The sequence below is a fragment of the Notothenia rossii genome, assembly GCF_949606895.1.
Source record: "Notothenia rossii genome assembly, chromosome: 4".
Taxonomy (NCBI): Eukaryota; Metazoa; Chordata; class Actinopteri; order Perciformes; family Nototheniidae; genus Notothenia; species Notothenia rossii.
Window position 1 is genome coordinate 61448056 of NC_136902.1, and position 20147 is coordinate 61468202.

A 20147-nucleotide genomic window follows, 5' to 3' on the forward strand; every position below is an offset into this window, starting at 1 on the left:
TGCATTTGAACTTCAGGATCTCATGTTGAATACGTAGTATTAACCAGGATTAACACGTAAAACACAGAACGTAGGATTAACCAATTGAACCAAAGCATAGTTCTACTTTCTCAGGGTTACTGTGTAAATAATAAAGGAAATAAGCAATCTTTAATATATTATTACTTGTTTATTAGTTATCTTGCCAGGTGATCATGCAAAATAAATAAGACTATCATAGATTTCATAATACCTACCGTTGCAAACTTGCCATGATTTAAAAAAAAATGTAGTATTTAAGAATCAGTTGATAATACTAATATATAATATAATAATAATAAAAGATGACGCTGAATAAACGCCCTAGTCGGCTAGTCGGACCGATGCTACTACTAGTATATCTTGCTATAATGCTAAGAATGCCAATTTTTTACAAGCCAATTTCCTGAACTGAAAATCCTCCAAAAAGTATTGTTCAGCTTACCTCGATCATTGTTATTTTGGTCGCCAAACATCGCCACCAATGTGGCTGAGGCCAGATGTGGAGTAGTTTCTATTTTGTGGTTTCTCCTCAAGTGCCTCGCTATGTTCGATGTTCCCCCAGCGCACTTGATCACGTTCCCGCACAGGTTACACTTCATAGTATCTAGCTGCAGTTTCGTCACATGGTCCCACACCTTACTGGATTTAAAGCACCGCCGCATTGTATTTAAATGACCCGGGCCGTGACGCCGACGTAGACCAAACAAAGGAGTTAGCTTAGCTACACTAACAAATATGGCAACCAACATCCCACGCTGTCAGTGTCCACTATGTCTAAGCCAGCTTCCCTTGACGTCACACAGATCTCACGAGCAGTTGCGATATTTTGCGAAACTTCGTGAGTTCAGTAATGGCCGCCATATCAGAAGCCGAAACTATGTTTTTTGTCTTTTCTCAGCGCAAATTTCTCGATCTATGGAAGGTTTACATGGTTTAGAACAAAAAGTAGAATATACGTAAGTACCGGTTCCCGACGTTCCGGTTTTAACTGGACTTGAACCGAAACTTTTTACAAGTCCAGTACCGGTTCGCCGTACCGGTACTGTTGGAGCAGAACCTCTGCTCCGCACGTTCCTTTATGAATGGGTCAGATTAACAGAGGAAGAATTCAAAGCAACTAGGGTAAGGTTATAACAAATATGCTGTTTTAATGGTAAGATATACAATACAACAGTACAACATCAATCACAAAGCACTCTGTAACAGCAACTTCAAAATGCAGACTACTCCGGGCTCAGGTTCCTCCAACTGGAAGGACATACCATCTTGGGAGCCGGAGGAAGAGAGAGACTGGGCCGAAGAAAACACAGGCTTACATACAAAAACAGACAGGAGGAATTGTGTGGAAGCCCCTCCCTACAGGTCATCTCATTGGGAGATGCAAACACGATGGCCTGTCGTACCCAATCAGCGCGAGCCAGCTAGGAGACCCGGAAAACAAAAAGTCTCTTCAGTTTGATGAAAAACAGATACCTTCGGTGTCCGGCACGGACCGACTCCGAATAACAAGTGTGTTTATCTTATCTTACATCTTGCAGCCAGCACACACACATTCCCTGTCTGTGTTCCCCTTCCCCCCTTCAGGTTACTACACACAAGTTAACAATATGTTTTAAGATATAGTTGTTATAGTTGGCTAAATATACGTAATACATGTAAATTATCTTTATATCAATAATAACGAGGAACACATTACCTCTGCTCTCAAGCAGTGAAATAGTGAGAACTTTACATAAACATATATAGAGAAAGCACAATCATTTTTACCCTGCAGCCCTCCAGATGTTCTGACAAGTTATATCCATATAAGGAAGTCCCCTTCCTCACCTCTCCATTTCTCCTAATCCAAATGTTTTCACTTATCATATTTCCAGCTTCTCTTTCACAAACTGCTATTTATTGATACAAAGTAATTAAACACACACATCTATTTAAGACAAGTAGATTTCCCTGATAATTGACATGCTGAACATCTTAAGAAGAATGTCTCCTGTCATCCACAACTGCTCCTTTTTCATACAGGGTAATAAAACATGTTTAAGCTAATTTCTCCACAATGTTTGTAGCAATTCAGTACCCACAACATGAATATATAAGGTGACATTAAAATGAATATATCACAATTCCCCCTTTTGAACTTATATCAAAAAGATCAATTTACATAAGACATTTGAAACATAACTACTGTCATTCTTTGCCACTGTGTCTGTCCCCCCGACATTATACAAATCCCTCAGCAGCTGGGATTTAGAGCACTTTAAACATTTGGGAACAGCACACAACTTTTCATGTCAGTGAAGGGACTATCAGAGTGAGAGCCTGAATGCCAGAAAGCAGCATCCTTGTGTGTTGAATCATCAGGCCCCCCCCCCCCACCCCCCCCCACCCTCCCCCTCAAAGGAATACGCCAACAAGGGTAGCTGATAGGGAGGGGGAGGAGCAGCTTTTCCTTCAATGGGGGAACTGATTAATCTGATCAGAGAGAAGTAGACTCCTCTGATTCCTCATGATTTCCCCCAGCCCGCTGACGGCCGCTTCCGAGTCGTCTGCTGTAGGGATGTCTTCAAGGTCGTTCTCGTCCAGCCCGCTGATGACAGCTTCCGAGTCGTCTGCTGTAGGGATGTCCTCGTTGACAATAGCCAGTTCCGTCCTGATGTGTCTGGGTCCTTCCAGGTGATTTCCCCGCCACACACTGGCTCCAGTAGTACCCGCTGTCCCCCTTTTCTCCTCGGCGGATGGCATGAGATGTCCTCTGGGTCACTCAGTGGGGGCCGGAGAACCTGGGGTTGAGCCACCTAGGCCTGATGACCTTCAGCCACCCCTCAAGCCTACGCTCAGGGCTCCTGGGCCCTCAGGTGTTTGACCCACCAGTGTTTAGATATTATCAAGCTGAAAAAATTAATACAGAAATCCAACATACTGTCATCAAATGTCTTTCTATTATGAATTTAAATTAAATGTATATCCCCATAATGATCTAAACAGTAAAGTCTATGGCTTTTACTTCTTTACCAGGCTAGTTACAAGATGTTGTCTAAATGAAATTCTGTCTCATTACCTTACTATGTTTTAACTTAACTGTAATATGTTCTTTCTACATTTCAAACCTCAGTTTCTCCAATAGCTGTTGAAATATTACAAAATTGTTTCATCATCACAGGTCACCTTCTTTGGTATTCCCTTCTGGAATTACATCTCTCACAGTAGCCCCTTGGCCACTGATTCTGCATCTGTGTTAGCTGTTATAACTCGATCAATATTAGAAACATGTCAACATTCATCAAACAGTATCTTATCCCCAGATATGGAGCAGGTTAAATCTAAAACTGTCAATCAATGGTCAGATTGAACATCCAAGTTTGGGCGGCAGGTTTCTTTCAGTCCCTTAATAAAAAATCCCACACTCCCCCTTTTTACACATGTACTCATGTGTAACAAAATCCTGTATGGGAAGAAAATCTTCAGGCAACCAGTGGTTATAGGAAAATACCAAACATCATTCACAAAAGTACATCCATTATTTTTCACAGTAAACACTCCAGTGAAAATAAGTGTTTATTTCCAGCTGGCAGTCCTAAAAGAAACAGAATCTTTAGATTTTAGTTTAAGCTTCACATTTGCAAACCGCCACTGCCTGTGGGAGTACAATAGAATCAAGTATATTAGAAACGGGTCAAATGTGCGGTTTCCTCCTTTTGTGGAATTTTTATGAAACCTCTCGTTTCCCTTGGAGCTCCAGAATAATATGTTAGTCCAAAAACATGCTCGGTTAGTTATTGTTTTAGAATCATGCAGTTACACTGATCACATGCAGACATACATTCACACTCACTCTGTCAGGTTGTCAAGTCAGGTTTGGTCAGGTTCACCCCAGAGTCAGTCATTGACAGTGCTTTTCTCAAGTAACACTGTCAGTCAGGGTCAAAGGTAATTTGGTCTCAGTCTTTTTGGCCATGTGTCGTGCTCTGCAGAGACTTTGATATTCTACTAGCTGGAGTTTTTACTTAGTGACATCATTGTGTTGATGTCAAACAAGGCAAAAAAGTTTTTCCTGTGCTCGTAGCACAATTTTCTTCAGATGTTTAAACAAACAAATTATCAATAAACTTTATTAAGGTACTGCCCCTAGGAAACACAAAGCCTGCCAAATGTTTATGCCCGGTATTCTTAAGTAAACCTGCAGATAACGGCCTTTTTAATTAATATTCCAAATTAATCAATAACAATATTCCATTTTATCAATTTGTTTATGACATGCAAATCACTAACACATTTTCCAATTTCAGGATAGGCCAGGATCTTTCGTCTACAAAAATCAGTCATATATGGAGTGCCATAATTTATTACTTCACGATTACCACATTAATTGTCAGATATCTCTAACTTGTCATCGGGACGGCTGCTTCCCACATTTCCTGCAACTTGGTACAAAACTCACTTCCTTATAGTACTACTACTGCAATTCATTTACACTTAATTATTAGTACAATGTCTAATAGATCTAATTCAGAAACTTGTGTACATAACTATTATCTTGAGTCAAACCATTACTAGGATCTGTGCAGCCCTGCATTTCATAGCTCATTATACTCATTTATCTTCAATTCTGGTCTACTTAAAGACCCTGTGAAGTGTGCACCTGTGCATGATCTGTTACGCTAATACGTATAGTAATGACCAACATTTTCCATTGGAACCCATATCAAAAGATGTTGGAATAGCAACGAATTTGACGAGTTTTGAATTTGCCGGGGAAATCTGCAGTCGACCTTCGCCTTCGTGGGCGTGGCTTGCGATCTACTGCGTGACTTCACGAGATGGACGCCGCCGCACTGTTTACATTCACCACCGTTCATTTTTTCTCTTTTTCAAAGTCGAATTTCTCAACGTTTTTGAGCTAGTATTTTCCTGGAAAGTGTGTCGGAGTCGACTGGAAGTGATTGTCAATCGAGAAAACCTGACAATGGAGGCGACAGTGAAGAAAGAGGGATGAAAAACACAGGGGAAACGATGCATTGCCGCTGGCTGTAGTAATGTCAAGTCTGCCGAAGTGGCGATGTTTCTGTTCCCAAAAGATGAAGGTGAGCCTGGCTGGTGTCATTGTTTCGTAGATTCTTTGATTGATCATGATAAATAAAGGCCACTGGTCGATTCGAGAGAGAGAGAAAGAGAGACTGAGAGAGTTACAGGGTTGTTGTTAGCATCTGGTGCTAGCTCGGAGCTAACGGAGATTAGCTGTTTCAACAATAAGGAGAGGGAGAGTGCTCTCCTGTGGGACTGAGAGAGATAACGTCAGCTCAGGGAGGTAAACTGTAGCCTAAGTTATCTCAGTGGGTTTGGTCATCTATGTAAACAAATATTGCCATCTATGTAATATTAGTTGTATAAAATAGGTTAAGAAATCCTTCCAATGTTTTTTGATTATTGAAATATATGTTTCATATTAGTGTTGAGAGCTGTATCCATAAATCTCTTAATGTTGGCCTCAAAGTGCACCAAATTGATCACTTTCCTCATCTATCCTGTCCGAAAAGCTGTCCAAATCAATCATTTCTCTCACACTAGTATCACTTTCCAAAGTCTCCGCCATGTTTACAATCGCAACTGGGTACATCTTGTGACGTCACAGCCACTATCGTCTGCAACTTCCGTTAGGCTCAGACGGCAAAATTAATAATTCATTCATTCATTCATTATGATTTATTAAAAATTATTTTAGCCATGAACAGGCACAATGATATGTAAGGAATGAAACTGCCATTTCATTTTGGTGCAAAAACATGCACTTCACTGGGTCTTTAAAAAACAATGTTAAAGTCTTGAGCAGTGTGTGGAACCCTGGGTGTCCGAACACGCAACAATTACCCTTTACTTGATCAAGGATTCAAAAACAGAAGTAATTTCATCAATGGTTTGTAGTTGAACTTTTAGGAATTGTAAACACTACATTCTGGACTACAAACAACAGTTACTTCCCCCTAAAAAGTTCTCGTATAGTAATATATGTTACAATGGTAAAACCAATACCTCAAAATGAAATACTATAATTTTTCAGAACTAGTTTTCCCTTCAACATTATCCATACAAATAAAGATTTGTCTTATAGGGTGGTTCCTAAAACTATCCTTTTAATGGTGATCAATATTGTAACAAATTTGATCACTACTTTATTCACACATGAATAAAAATCTCTTGAAGAATAATTTGTTAATATGATGGAAAGATTGAATAATATTCCCACACCATACTCCTAACTCCAAAACACCCCCTGCTTAAAGTGTAGTGCATATTTCCATCATGCCTCCCCCTTTATCCCTCAGTGTGTTTTTAGGATGATTTTCTCATTTTACTTTAATAGTTTCCTATTTACTGCTATTTTTAATTTACCAATAGATTAATTCATGTTTAATACATATTTTTTGCCTTTACGTATTTATCAAGTCAATTCAAGTTCTTTAAATGTGGTGTCTTCTATGTGCGTTTGTGAATAAGTGTGTTTATGTGTAAACTCACTCATTCCTGTTCTCCTTTTCTCCTCCCCTGGTTGTCTCAAGCCACGACCCCGGCCTCCTCACTTCCAATCGATCATGCCAACTCCTCTGATTCTGTCTTCTCTTCAGTCCATCAGCTCTTGAATCCATCCGTTGTAACTCTTTTAGGCAGCCTTTGGCCCAGTCACATCTGCAGCCCACATCATGCCACTGTTCTTTGCACTGCTTTGCATTTCATCTTCTCCTTTACAGCCTCTCTGCTGCTTTATGGAGGGCGGATTCTGCTCTCATGTCCCACTCTCTGTTCTTGTGCCAAATCTCGTGGCTCAGCTTGGAACTCTTGTCCGCTTGGAGGGTCGGGTCGTAGCCTTTCTAACTCAGAAGGGGAGTCCAGGTCCCGGGACGCATTACCTATGAGAAGTCTAGCACATTGAGGTCAAATAAAGTCTTTTCTAATCATATTCTCCGTCTTAGTTGTTAAATGCCATCTAAACAACACCATTAATGTCTACTAATGATATTACAAAAACTCCCTCTAAAAATGGTTTCATCCATATCTACCCAACCTGACTCTTTCAGGAAACCATTTTCTCCTATAAATTGAAATACCTACATGTTTCAAGCATCACATATTTCACACACTACGAAAGAACATCTCCATACTTTCTCCAATATTTTAAATCCCACTGTTACTTAGAACAATAGTAAACCTGCAGAGTACACTGATCAGATCACAGTAATGTAAATTGACTCAAAGTGTAGGCCTAAGTCTACTTTTCATTATACTTATTACTTTTGGTGAACATTTATTTATATTGTCTAAATTCCTTGTCTATGATGTGCAAACAGTTAGAGTATAAAAATGTGTTTTTCTCTATGTATTTACACTCCACGGATTCTTGAGTTTCCTCATCTCCTGGTGCTGTCGTTCCTAAAAATGTTAGCAAACACAAAACTACAACTACAACATTTATAGATAAATTGATCTAGCAAAATGAACTCTTTTCTAATTCAAAATGTGACAAAAGAACAATTATTTGTCTTTCACAAGATGGTGGTCTAACAGAATGAGTTTTAACATGAGGTGGCTGACTTTAAAATGAACTGTGACAAAGAAACCACATGCGTGTGGGTACATTATAGTTTAGAAATATAACACAAAACAACACTACTTATATAAATAATAACAATTCAAATGACTTTTGGTGAAAAGTATGAAAAACAAAACAACTTAATCTAGTCTCAATGTTCATGTACACCATCACTGTGTATTTAATCAGTAGTTACCGGTTGTATCCTTACTCAAAGTATTTCACCATCTAGTAATGCAACCCAGTCTCATGGCATTTCGTGTTCACCAACACGATTTTTTATCTATTGATTCGTGTTCACCAACACGATTTTCCCCTTTTTTTCGTGTTGCACAGCACGATTTTAAAAGCAATGTATTTCTGTTGGTAGTCTCACGGCATTACGTGTTATAGGAAGACCGGAAGCTGTGTGGTTCATAAAAACATGTTCTTACTCAATATCAAGCCACGATTATTGCTTTAATTTAAAATCGTATCATTTCGGACTTTTGTTGCTGTCTGTGAGGAAAATAAATGGAGCTAATTTTTCCTTCTAATTTGTTATTCTTTTCAAAATAACACACTGTTATTTAGTCAACAATAACACACAATTATCCTTGTTTTTATTTATTTGTTTAATTCTATAATCTCGGGCTTTTTTGCCGTCCTTCAGGAACTGAATTTCAAAATAAAAATAACCGGAAACAGACGTAGGCCTATAAGGGACATTTCGAGCATCATCGAGTTTAGGATGGCCGAAGACACTACACTACCCATAATCCCCAGCTATCGTTTAGGACTACCGTCCCCGTGATTACACTAATTAAAATCGGGATTGGATGTTGGAGTGGCAGTACGGCAAGGTTACGGAATCAAAACTGGATCGAACGCCGCCCCCCCCCCCAACAATTAGAAGTTGCCAGTATTAAACACCATTTATTAACCAATTAAAATGAACCGATTAAACATCTCTCTGACACAGTTTAAACGCATTTCAAGTGGAAGAATTGTTCGTTTCTCCTCTTCGTGTCTCGGGAAGCTGGAAGCTGTATTATTTTCAAAAAATAAAAATAAAAAAATATTTTTTTTAACCATAACGGGTACTTTACACAACATTGAGTCAAACTTATCCTTGTTTTAATCCTTGTTTTATTTATGTTAAATTGTTGTTGTCGGTTAATTTTCCATTTTATTTATTTTGGTTTAAGATATCATTATTTTTTATTTATTATTATCATGTTAGATGTTTAAACTTTTCTGCATTTTATAAGGCAATATATACTTTTTTGTTTTTGTCCGTAGGCTACTTAGGTTATTAAAGAGTTATCGTGTCAAAATATAGGAAATGTGTTAATATTTTATTGTATAATCGGTACAGGAAATTACATCATTCAGAGCACCACCTATTGGCCAAAGACGCTGCCACCGGCATTGCGATCCATCCTCTGACAAAGTAAGTTGGGTCACTAAAGTCTGATACATGTTTTGCTTAGATTTAATAATTGGGGCTTTTTTTTAAGCCTTTACTCGCATGGTTCATCATACATACTGAACTGTTCTAAGTCTGAGAAATGCTTTCAGCATAATCAGCAAAGCAACATTAATGTGAAATTATTATTGTGGGCGGCTAGCTAGCTAGCTCACGTGCAACATAAGCTTAAACTAGTTTAGCTACATTTATACCAGCTCAGAAGTGGTGTGTGAAAATTATTTGTCTTAATTACGGCTACATACGTCGGTGTTAAAGTGTGAGTTATACGTTATCTTAATCGCTTTTGTTTTACACATGACAGTACTAACGCTGGCCGACATTTTAATATATGTTTGGGGGGGAGGGGCATAGTCCACGTCCATTTGCTTGTTACGCGTATGAAACAGGAAACACGTAAATGAACTCAGTCCGTCTAAAGTAGTTAAACCGTCACAATGTGCATTTAAAAAAAGCTAGTTTCACTACATAATTCACTTTTTTGTTCTCTCCTGCAGCTCCCGTACCCACACCACAAACCCATACACTGATCTACACCATCATAAAACCAACGGCACTTTTAAAAGCCAAACTCAACCTATCTCTCTGTCTATCTACCTACCTTTCTTATAGTTATTGTCTCTATCTTTTTCTATCATTCATTATCTATTTCTTCATCTATCCATCTCAATCTTACAATCTGTCTCTCTATCTCTGTTTGTCTCATACAGCAGCTGTTGCATATCTGTTGTGTCTGGCTGGCTGGCTGGCTGGCTGGCTGGCTGGCTGGCTGGCTGGCTGGCTGGCTGTGTTGCAATGGCAACAAAACACAACCCAGACCCCAATAATCCCACATCCAAAGAAGGGAAACGCATGGCTCTTGAGCTGAAGCATGAACACATGCTAGCTGAAGCTAAGGTTGGTGTTTTAACCCATATGACCTCATTCATTTCCCATTTGAATTTGGCACTATCTGTTATCCAAAAAATGCTGAACAGGCCAAGAGTAACTGTATTTTGGATCACTGTATAGGGCCTTTGCAAAACGGTTCATCATTACAACATGGGGGGCAGAGGCTTTCTAAATAAAGCTTGTTCCACGTGTTTTACTTCATTAGTTGTATATGGTAGGAAAAACTTGAAGCAAAACTGTTCTTCAAGTGAATGAATTTACTTGTATTTTTCCACTTTCATATGGTATCAGTTTATCAGCAACATCAACCTTACATGAGTTGTTACTTGGTCACAGAAAGCAGCTGAGGAGAGGAAACGGGCACGCTCTGTAGGAGACACTTTACATTCCCCTAAAAGGGGCTGTGTAGGACGTGGCAAGCCGAGAGGGAGGCGTGGAGGGCGACGCCAAGGCTCAGCTACAGGTTGAAATCCCAATTATTTTACATTTTTATGAATTTACTAAGTAAATGGTTGGAAAATCGAATTAAAACACAGTAATTGCTTGTTGAGGGTCTACAATAATTCCAATATATAAACGCATAGTGACACTACAGTCGGAGACATTCCCACTGTGGTGTCATAAGAACTATGCTTTATTTAATTTCACAAGCTTTTAAACAATAGGTAGATAATACAAATCATCAGTTATCTGTTGTTAACCCTCTGTGTGATGTTTTACAGTCATATCCCCCCCGACTGAGGGTTTCCAGTCTTCCAGTGTGGAGGTTCTGCGTACTGAACCTTCAGCACAACACGAATTTGGTAAATCACAAAAATGGCTTTAAGTTTAAAACTAAAATCAATTTTTAAATAAATTGTGTTAGTGAGAGAAAATAACCTTATACACAACTGACAGTTCAGGACTCGAACGAGGAATGTAATTCAGTAAAGATATTGGCCAGTTCCATACTGAGCAAAGAAATGATCCTTGATTTTTAGTGTTCATCTTAAATATAGTCATTTACAGTTAAAGTTTCCCATTCTGTTCACAGAAAAGAATCTGGAGAGACTCTCTGACATTCTTTCCTCATGTCCTCCTCCTGAGCCTCAAAAAAGCTCTGCCTCATCCTGCTCTTTTCGGCAGCAGAAAGCCTCAGAGCGCTGGAAAGAAGGGAGACCACACCACCTACAATGCCTTCTAGAAAAAGAGGCTGTTGGTCATCCCCTGTGTGGCCTCTGCCACGAGCCGGCTGTTATTAGGTGAGATAACATTTATCTTTATTTAAATTACTTTACCTAATTGTAATTTTTCAGTATTAATGCTCAGTGCCCTGCTATTTCAGCTAACATGCATGACTTTTGGGATGTTAGAAAACTGGATACCTAGAGAAAACCCACATGAAAATGAAAGTAATTCTAGGATATTAGAATAATTTTGTATTTCCTCCCAAGGTGTAGAGAGTGTCTCCCCGAGGAGTGGTTCTGTGGAGACTGTGATGTACTTCATCACAAGAACCAGCCACTCCACAACAGGGACAGTTTAATGAATGTTTTTTTTAAACCAATTAGTCCAACAACGTGTGTTGTTAAAGTGGAAGGTGGATATGACACCCATGACCAAGGTATGCTCTCTCAAACATGCATTTTGATGTTCACATGTCTCTTCGGCCAGCATATAATGGTAATTAGTGCTTTTCTTTTTTTTTTGACAGCTTGCATATTGCCAACTGTGAAGGCACCCAACTGCTCCTGTAAAGGCACAAACTTCACTGTGGTACCAAGCAAACCAGTGATTTTAATTACCATCAATGGTAAACAAATATATATATATTTGGATTTCTATTGAATTGTTGTTATATGTTTACTGTTGGGCTGAGGCATTGTGCTTCCACTTGGAATAAAACCTTCATGTAATATCTGTTCATCTTTGACTATTTGTAGATGGAACTGTTGTAAAATGTGTCTTAATTATGTTTATTTACTTGTTCCAAGGGCGTTATGACTTGCATCTGCCACTATGTCAAACTTGCCAGCAGCAGTGGACCCCCGACTTGAAAGTCCTCCTTAAGAGTGGATACTGGCCAGCTTCGGTCAGTATTTCCACACTTTACACCTTGGACCTCCTGAGCTCCTTTGAAGAGCTCAAGGTCATCTCTCCGGGATTCTCCAGACAGGCCTTTGCAAAGTTGCTGGAGCATCGCACAAAGTGTGGAGGAAGAGTAAGTGTAATTATTCTTTACCATATTATACATTATAACATTTCCGTAAATAGACAAAATCACAGCAATATATGTAATTATCTTCCAGTCTGGACCTGTCAACGGAGATGCACTGCAGCGCAGCTTTCTGGAGTTCTCCTATGCCTCGTATGAGGAAGACCAGCTCTGCTGTGGTGCTCCTTTCTAGACCCTCCAGAAAAACGCGATTCTGGGATCGCAGAATTTACCGCATAATCAGTAAAATGGCGCAGATTTTTAAAAGGCCGCATATTTATCAAAAGGCCGCATAATCCCCGCATTTTTCCACACAAAGTTGAGAAAAAAAAAAGTTAACTCGTCTTGACGTGACGTCATCAGCTCGCGCATCACAGAATGTAAATAACACTGTATAGAGTGAACCTGTGGAGCTCACACGATAGAGAAAACACTAAGATGAAAAAATCTAATCCATCTCATTTACCGACAAACATTTCTACTAAAGACCGGGCAAAAAGTGGGGGGAAACTATTCTGCACCCCGTGCAACTGTGTGTTGGAGCATAAGAAAAAATCGACGGTGACGACCCACTTTGATTGCTGCGGACAAGAAAGCCAACCAACTCACGTTCACCGAGGCATCAACCTTGTTGGGGCAGAATCTCTGCTCCGCGCCGTTCCTATATGAGCGGGTTCTCAAAAGAAGGAAAAATTCAAAGCAGCCAGGATAAGGGTTAAACAATAATCTGCTTTAATGGTGGAAACATACAAATACTTCACCGAATCACGAAGCACTCTGCAGAGTACTCCGGGCTCAGGTTCTACCACCGTGTGAGACACGTCTCAGGAACGGCAAGTCAAAAACAAAAGCGCCGATCTTCAAAATGATCACAACATTTATACACAGAGTTCACTTCTGAGCGAGCTAGACAGTGAGTTGGTAGTGTTTCATTGGTTGGTTTCCCTTCTGGGCGGGACTCCAGGTAGTAAGTCCGCAGTTGTTGATTCCATCTGTTGCTTCACAGTGTATGTGTGTGTGTGTGTGTGTTTCTGTCCCTCTGCCCTTAGGCAGATCCCCCAATCAATGATTTGGAGTCATGACAGAGGACTCTTTGACAGGACACATACTCATTCCCCTTAAACATCTTCAACACACACAAACATTGTATCATGTATCTTATCACACAACAGTCACCTGTTTTTCTCTATGAAAGCCATATTTGTAAATATCCAAACGCCATCGTCCCATGACAGTCCCCGAATCACCCAACCAACATAAGCTAATTGTTCTTGTGGCTTAATGGCTTCCCTGAACTTCCCTTCACCCCAAAGTCAGCTTACTAGTAATGATACATTTTATTGATAAGCTCAAAAGGACCTTTATCTTATTTACTGCTGGGTGACCCAAGTCTCAAGGCCTGCAGGATGTGTAGGAGATAAACATTAATTCTACAAGACTTTAACTGCCTTATATCTGAAAATGTATCCGGGAATTCCCCTGTTGACTGCAAGGACTATTGATAATTAACAGAAAGACCCTAGGGGCCTCTTCTTGGTATCTGCTAGGCAGAAGTCACTCAATGCAGAAATCACAAGTTTAACACACATTCTATATAAGGTGACATTAAAATGAATATACCACATTGAACTTTCCTGCCATAACACTTTACTTTAATACTTCAAATAATTCAAATAATACTTCAACCTCCAAAACCCTTTCGAGGGCTACAAGAAACGAAGTGAGTAGCCTACAAGATTGAAGCTGGTCAGATAACGAACGAGTAAATGAAAACAGAATGAGGCGGAAAGTGTGTGTGTTTGTGTGTGTGGGGTGGGGGGGTGTGTGTATGAGATTAAAATAGCCCAATTGCTTTAACAATAAATAAACATTGAATTTGTTTAATTGAATAGTAAAGGGGTTTAACGTTAGTGGCAGGTTGTGTGTGAGAGAGAATAAATAAGACAGCCCAATATTTAAAACAATTTTTATTCTTTTTTCCCGCATATTTAGCATATTTCGCAACTTTCTGCATATTTCGCAACTTCCCGCAATTTCACCGCATAAAATCACATAAAAACCCTGCATGTTTAATCACATAATCAAGGATTTTTGCCCGCGTTTTTCTGGAGGGTCTACCTTTCATCTGCCCTGCCTGCACGCCGGAGATGTTGGCTGTTTCTGCCGATGGAAACAGGAAGCTGTATCGCTTTCGGCGAAGTGGAAGGTGCTGTTTTTACAATGTTGTTATTTAACTTTTTTGATTACTGTTTATATTTCATGGATATATTTGCTCATCTTTTTTTCCTCAGTTGTGATGGCAGCGCCTTTTTTAATGGGCTCTTTGTAGCAGAAGACAGCGCGGTGGCTGCATTTGTCGACAAAATACAGAGATCACTGAAAAATGCAAGTTTTTATTCGTCATTTTACCTTATAGGTATATCACAAAAATAGCCATGTATATCCGACCCTGACTTTCTTCAAATTCAGCTACTTCTCCTTACCATCTACTCCAAAATCAGATAATTAGAACAAATGGTGTAGATCGTGATTCCATTGCTTTTAACTGATTTGTCATGATGTAATGAGTGTCTTAGACCCAGGGAAGAGGCACATGTGGGGACTCCCAGTGGACAGCAGCGAGGGAGACGTCAAGGAGGGCTTCGAAGCCGGATGAAGAAGGGATGGAGGTGGCTGTATGTCGCCATGGGTTTCTTTTGAAGGCCTTAAATATGTACAGGGGGGAGATATTCGCCTACCCCCTGTATCTTCAAAAGGAACTCATGCCAGCCAAAGCCACGTTATTCGCCATGGATGTGGCTTGCAAGTACTGGCCGTACATGGAGAAAGCTGCAAGTGTCCTTCCTGCTCTCCAGGAGCTGACCACCATGAAGCCATTCCTCAGTGTAATGCATGCTCGAGCCCATGCTACCAAATGCGAGGTATGTGAAATATTTTTGTATCACGTACATTTATATTTTTTATATTTATAATACTGAAGTATTAAATATCTAAGCTATACTGTTTAGTATAGTAGTATGTAGCCTCTTTGCACAACAATTCCAGCAACCTTTTACCATCAGATTATATGGAGTGGGAAGAACCAGGAGGGAGCAGGGATGACCGCTGGGGAAGAGGTGGAGCAGGTCAACAGCTACCTGTCCCGTTGTGCCCTGACAACAAAATACATGTCCAAAGCAGGTGAGTGGAAGGTTTTGCCCTATTATTGCATACTTTTTTAGATGACACATCATAACCTCATTATTGCTTTCAAAAGCACGACTGGACATGTTCACAGTGCATGCAATGGGATGGAACAGGAAAAAAGGGGACTCCCTTCATCAGGCACTTTCCACAAGATATGTGAAGGTGAGTCTCCTATTAAAGGTGTTGTTGTGTCCTTTGTCATTTGCACATGGCTTGTTGTTAATCATAGCAAGTTTTAATCTTGATAAATGTCCATCGTCTACTGTTTATCAGACTAGTAAGAGGCTCCTGGAAGAGACTGCAAGTCTTGAGGAACTCAAGACGGAGCTACATTGTGTCTCAGATGACATGGTGTCGACGTGGATCTCCGACGTAAACTTTGGAATGGGCATCTGGTAAGCACGACGAGATAACACCAGCTACATGTCATTGTCCATGACTGTTTGAATTTACAGATTTGATCCTAAAGAGCAGCCAATTTTAAGGCAATAAGACTGATTTTTCATGCCACGTAATGGGACCCTCACTGGATTTCAGTAGACAGGGACATAATCTTCAAGCAATAGCAAGCCAACTATGTGTCCATGTTTATCTCTGATATGTTCCAGTTTCCATAGTTGTACCATCAATTTGTGTTAAAAGGTGTTAAATATGTTGCACAACTTTGTTTCTCAAAACCGTTACGTGTTGTGTAACAGTACATTTTACTGCCAATATTATTTCTACAGGAACATCAGAAATATCGGGTACTTCTGAAGACATCCTTCAAACAGCACTGCAGCAAAGCATTGAGGGGCTTTACCTAAGTGTGAGGCAGCGGAAGCAATCCCTTTACCGACCGAATGGTCTAACAATATAATGTTTTAGGTTGCAGATTCAACCTACTGAATTATATATATTTTTTGAACTTGCAAATATAGTTTGTCACATATCCCTATCCCACTACTTCATGTCTTTTTCAGACAGCAGCAAGCTCCGCCATCGACTTCAAAGGAAGCTTGCAGACGACAAAAAGCGCCTTAATCAGGAGGTACTGAAGTACAACCAGCTGGTACACGACTCTGCCAGAGGCATAGATGTTGCTGCAGTGGAGCATTCCCTCTCTGGAGGGAGCATCATGTCCGCGCTGTGGCCGTGGGAAGTTCATGGCATGGGTCAGTTTTCAGATATTTCATAATAATTCATTTGAAGTTCTGTTATATGAAGGTATACCTTGCTGAGTTATGCACATATCATGTAGAGTGTTAGAACGTTCATTTAGTTTAAGGGACATATCTTAAGTTTTCTTATTGTGTATACATTTGATTATTTTGAAAGTACATGTTTGGAGTTTTAAACATATTGTTATGCTATAATGAAAATGTGATTCATGTATATACATAACTGTGATTGGATTTTAGCTAACTTTACAGCCAAGAAAAAGATACTTGATCAAGTCATGCTTACACGGAGACTGCAAGAGGAGAAAGGCATCCTATTGTGGGAGATGGCGCAGCATTGCACATGGTTGCAGAACATGGCAGTTGCTCTAAAAAATAAGGTGGCTGAGGAAGGTAAGTTGAAAGCAAAACTTAACCTACCTTGTAAAGTATGAGTTTTAAAGGAAAAAAAGTCAGCCCAAATCATTCTTGGTCACAGAAATTGGATGGAGTATAATGGCCTTTGCCCATTCGACCCGGCCATTTTACATAATGAAGTCCCTTGACAGTGACAATCATCTTTATATGTACATGGGAGAGAATATACTCCATTGAAGTGCTCTGGCCTCGTGAAGCAATCTTACTTTATAGTATGTCCATATAACAATATTTTGTGTATTTTCAGATGTAGACAAGGGGAATGGAGAACTTGGGTGCACCCTAAGAAGGAAGCATGCTGAGGCGTTGGAGAGGTTGCAGGTGGTACTGCAGCAGTACAAGACTGCTTTAGGTCCTGATGCTTGCTTCCTTCAACATGAAGAGGAAATTCAAAGTGGCCTAAGCAGTCCAGACACCAGTGAAGATGAAGAAGGAAACATAATTTAGGTAATTTACTTATGAATTAATGTACAGTATCTTTGTTGATTTAGCCTCAACCTAGACATGTTGCAGTTACTTTTGTATTCATTAATGCTAAACATACATTGTGTATTCAAAAACCTCAAATTTGGTTTCTGATCTGCCCCTCTTTTTTGTTTCTCTGTATTTCCCCAGATTGCTGCTGCTCTCAAGCACGAATATCCGCCAAGACTTGATGTGCTATCAGAAATGTAAATACTTTACTGACTTTATATGTAGAGATTGTATTCATACTCCTCAATGGAAGATCACCCTTGAATATGTTGACCATATGACTTTTCCCTATGCCGCAGCATCAGGCCGAACATTTCACTTGTACACAACTTAAATTGTATTGAAGAAAATGCTCAGCGTCCCTGGAATGCATCCTGAGCAATGAACCATTCACTTTTGATCCTTTTTGAAACACTAGAATGTCAATTCCTAAATCTCCAAGTATATCTTGCTGGTTACCGTACAACTTGGTGAGCACATCATTGTCCAAGAGCAGGAGGTCTTTCCCTTTTTTCTCAGAACGGGATGCCTGTGCATTATTATTTTCGATCTCTTATAGGATTTACCTGTGATTAACTTTATATGACTGCACCTGTTACACCGCAGGCCAATAACAGCTTTCCTCTAATTGTTCATTTTTGTTTATTTTGCGTTACTTGCTTTAATTGCTTTGTCAGTTATATTTCCTTTTTGGTCTCCAGCTATTAACCTGATTGATTGAAGTACTTCAATCAACATGTACAATGCACAGTCTTTTAGGATGTATAATTAGGGACATTGAGATAAACAACAAATAGTTTATTTGGTGAATCACCTCATTGTTGTTCTCAAAACCAAATAATACATTGTTATAAATTGTTATATTTGATTTACACCTAGAATGTACATGTTTAATATACATAGTTAAATCATAAAAAAATGGTTGTGTTGTATGATTTCTTAATACTGTATGTTATAACCGTTTGCATAACTTGATTTTATGTTCTGTTGTCCATGTTTTTCATGTTAGACTAACCCCAACGCTCTAGAGTCAAGACATGCACCCTTATGGTGGCGTTTTACTTGTATTGTGGTGAAACACATAAGTAAACCATTGCCAGAGAGGACCATTTTATTGTTTTAAAAACAATATTATTGATGTGGTTGGTTGATGAATAAATATAAATTGAGCATACGTCTGTGGTACTTTTTGTTGTTTACATCACACTGCATTATAATGCGTTTGGAAATAAATTCATTTAGAAGTAACAATATGGGTTAGCACTTGAATATTTTTGTAAAGAGATGATCCTCATCCGGAACACTGGTTGTTGGTTTAAGATAAGATAGAACTTTATTGATCCCAATTTGGGAAATCTTTGCGTTGCAGCAGCATTAAAACACATGGCATTATACAATACAAATAAAAAGACAAGAAATAAAGAAGAAAATATATGTACATGTTGAATTTACAAATGAGCAATAACAAGATATGCAAGGTATTATATTTACATAACTATGTGACAGATGGAATATTAAATATTACACTGAATATGTCAAATGTACAGTGAAGAGAGAAACTATGGAGCAGAGAGTTCTCTTCCAGCCAGAGGTGATTTGTTGTACAGCAACACGTTCTCACTCTCAACCCGTCACATGTTGACGGACGGTCAGGGCCCCTCCCCGTCACCCACTTGCATAGAGCTCCCTGAACGTTGGTAATAGACACGTTGGGATCGCGGCGAAATGCTCTCCGCAGATCCATTCTCACAGCGTTTATCAACCTTTTTCTTACTCAATATCAAGCCACACTCATTGTTTTTACTTCTTTATTTTAATTGAATAATGTAGGACTTTTGTTGCCGTCAGTTATGGGGAGAGTAGGGGCTCAGAATACTGAAATCTGTATTGTTTCATCGTTTTTTCCTTCTAATTTTGTATTCTTTTCTAAACCGCACACTGTTATTTACTCAACAACACATAAGTATCCTTGTGTGTATTTATTTGTTTGATTAATAAACACAAGTTGGAGTCCGTCAGGACCGAGGGTCGGAGCCAGGGGCGGACTGGCCATCGGGACGTTCGGGGCACCACCCCCCCTCTTCCCACATGTTTGATTGTCATTAAAAATTTAAAATAAATACAAAAATATATTTCCGAAAATATATATATATATTTTTTTAAGAACAAGGTAAATATTATATAGTTGGTATCAGTAAAATGTATAATCTACAATAAAATCTCGTTTAAAATTGTTTTACGATGTCTAAAGTTACTGATAAGTCACATGTTTCCTGCCTGGCCGCAGCGTGTATCATTACCCTCTCTCGTCCGGGCGGTAGAAAGGAGCCCTCAGCCAGAGCAGCTGCAGCCAACAAGCTGACTGTTGCTATCTGTAAACTATGCCGCCGAAACATAATTTCAGCCAATCAGCGTCGTCAGATCTGATGCTCAAAGGGCGCCCTGTCAGCGCCCTGGCCTGTGTTTCTGTGAGTTGTTTGGACTCGTATCCAAGGTGACGCTACAGTAGGGGAGGGCTGCGTCTGCAGGTGTAGACTCCGGTGCTAGTGGATTGCCGGAGCTGTAGATTAACATGTGCATGCTTATTGTAGTTGTAAGGGCAATGCCTGTGGCACCATGGAGCATATGTGTGGGCTGGACCTGTATTTTACAGGAAAGGAGTGATCAGAGGGTCGAGTTGTCGATTCTTGTTCAGTTTTCATCTTCCTCACCCTCTCAGACTTTGAGTTGCGCGCGCTGCTAAAGAGACGCGCT

The 20147-nt window shown here is 39.6% G+C and overlaps 1 protein-coding gene and 1 long non-coding RNA gene across 11 annotated transcripts in view; one reads left to right on the top strand and one right to left on the bottom strand.

Annotated features, from left to right (window-relative positions):
* Positions 1-20147, bottom strand: part of LOC307036111 — a 233731-nt gene that overhangs the window by 97453 nt on the left and 116131 nt on the right. The gene's annotated exons all lie outside the window — the stretch shown is intronic.
* LOC307036107 (uncharacterized protein) lies at positions 4716-18581 on the top strand. Of its 10 annotated transcripts, XM_079676122.1 has the most exons (12): positions 4716-5102; positions 8961-9035; positions 9569-9968; positions 14733-15077; positions 15219-15336; positions 15413-15504; positions 15616-15737; positions 16071-16150; positions 16305-16496; positions 16743-16895; positions 17167-17366; positions 17535-18580. In XM_079676122.1, the coding sequence occupies exons 3-8, from the start codon at positions 9867-9869 to the stop codon at positions 16096-16098; spliced, it is 807 nt and encodes a 268-aa protein (XP_079532248.1). In that variant the 5' UTR covers positions 4716-5102; positions 8961-9035; positions 9569-9866; the 3' UTR covers positions 16099-16150; positions 16305-16496; positions 16743-16895; positions 17167-17366; positions 17535-18580. The 10 variants fall into 10 exon arrangements, with proteins under 10 accessions (XP_079532248.1, XP_079532249.1, XP_079532250.1 ...); XM_079676128.1 differs by lacking the exons at positions 4716-5102; positions 8961-9035; positions 9569-9968 and adding exons at positions 12198-14362; positions 14448-14541 and having other exon boundaries at positions 16755-16895; positions 17535-18581; XM_079676127.1 differs by lacking the exons at positions 4716-5102; positions 8961-9035; positions 9569-9968 and adding exons at positions 12198-14362; positions 14448-14541.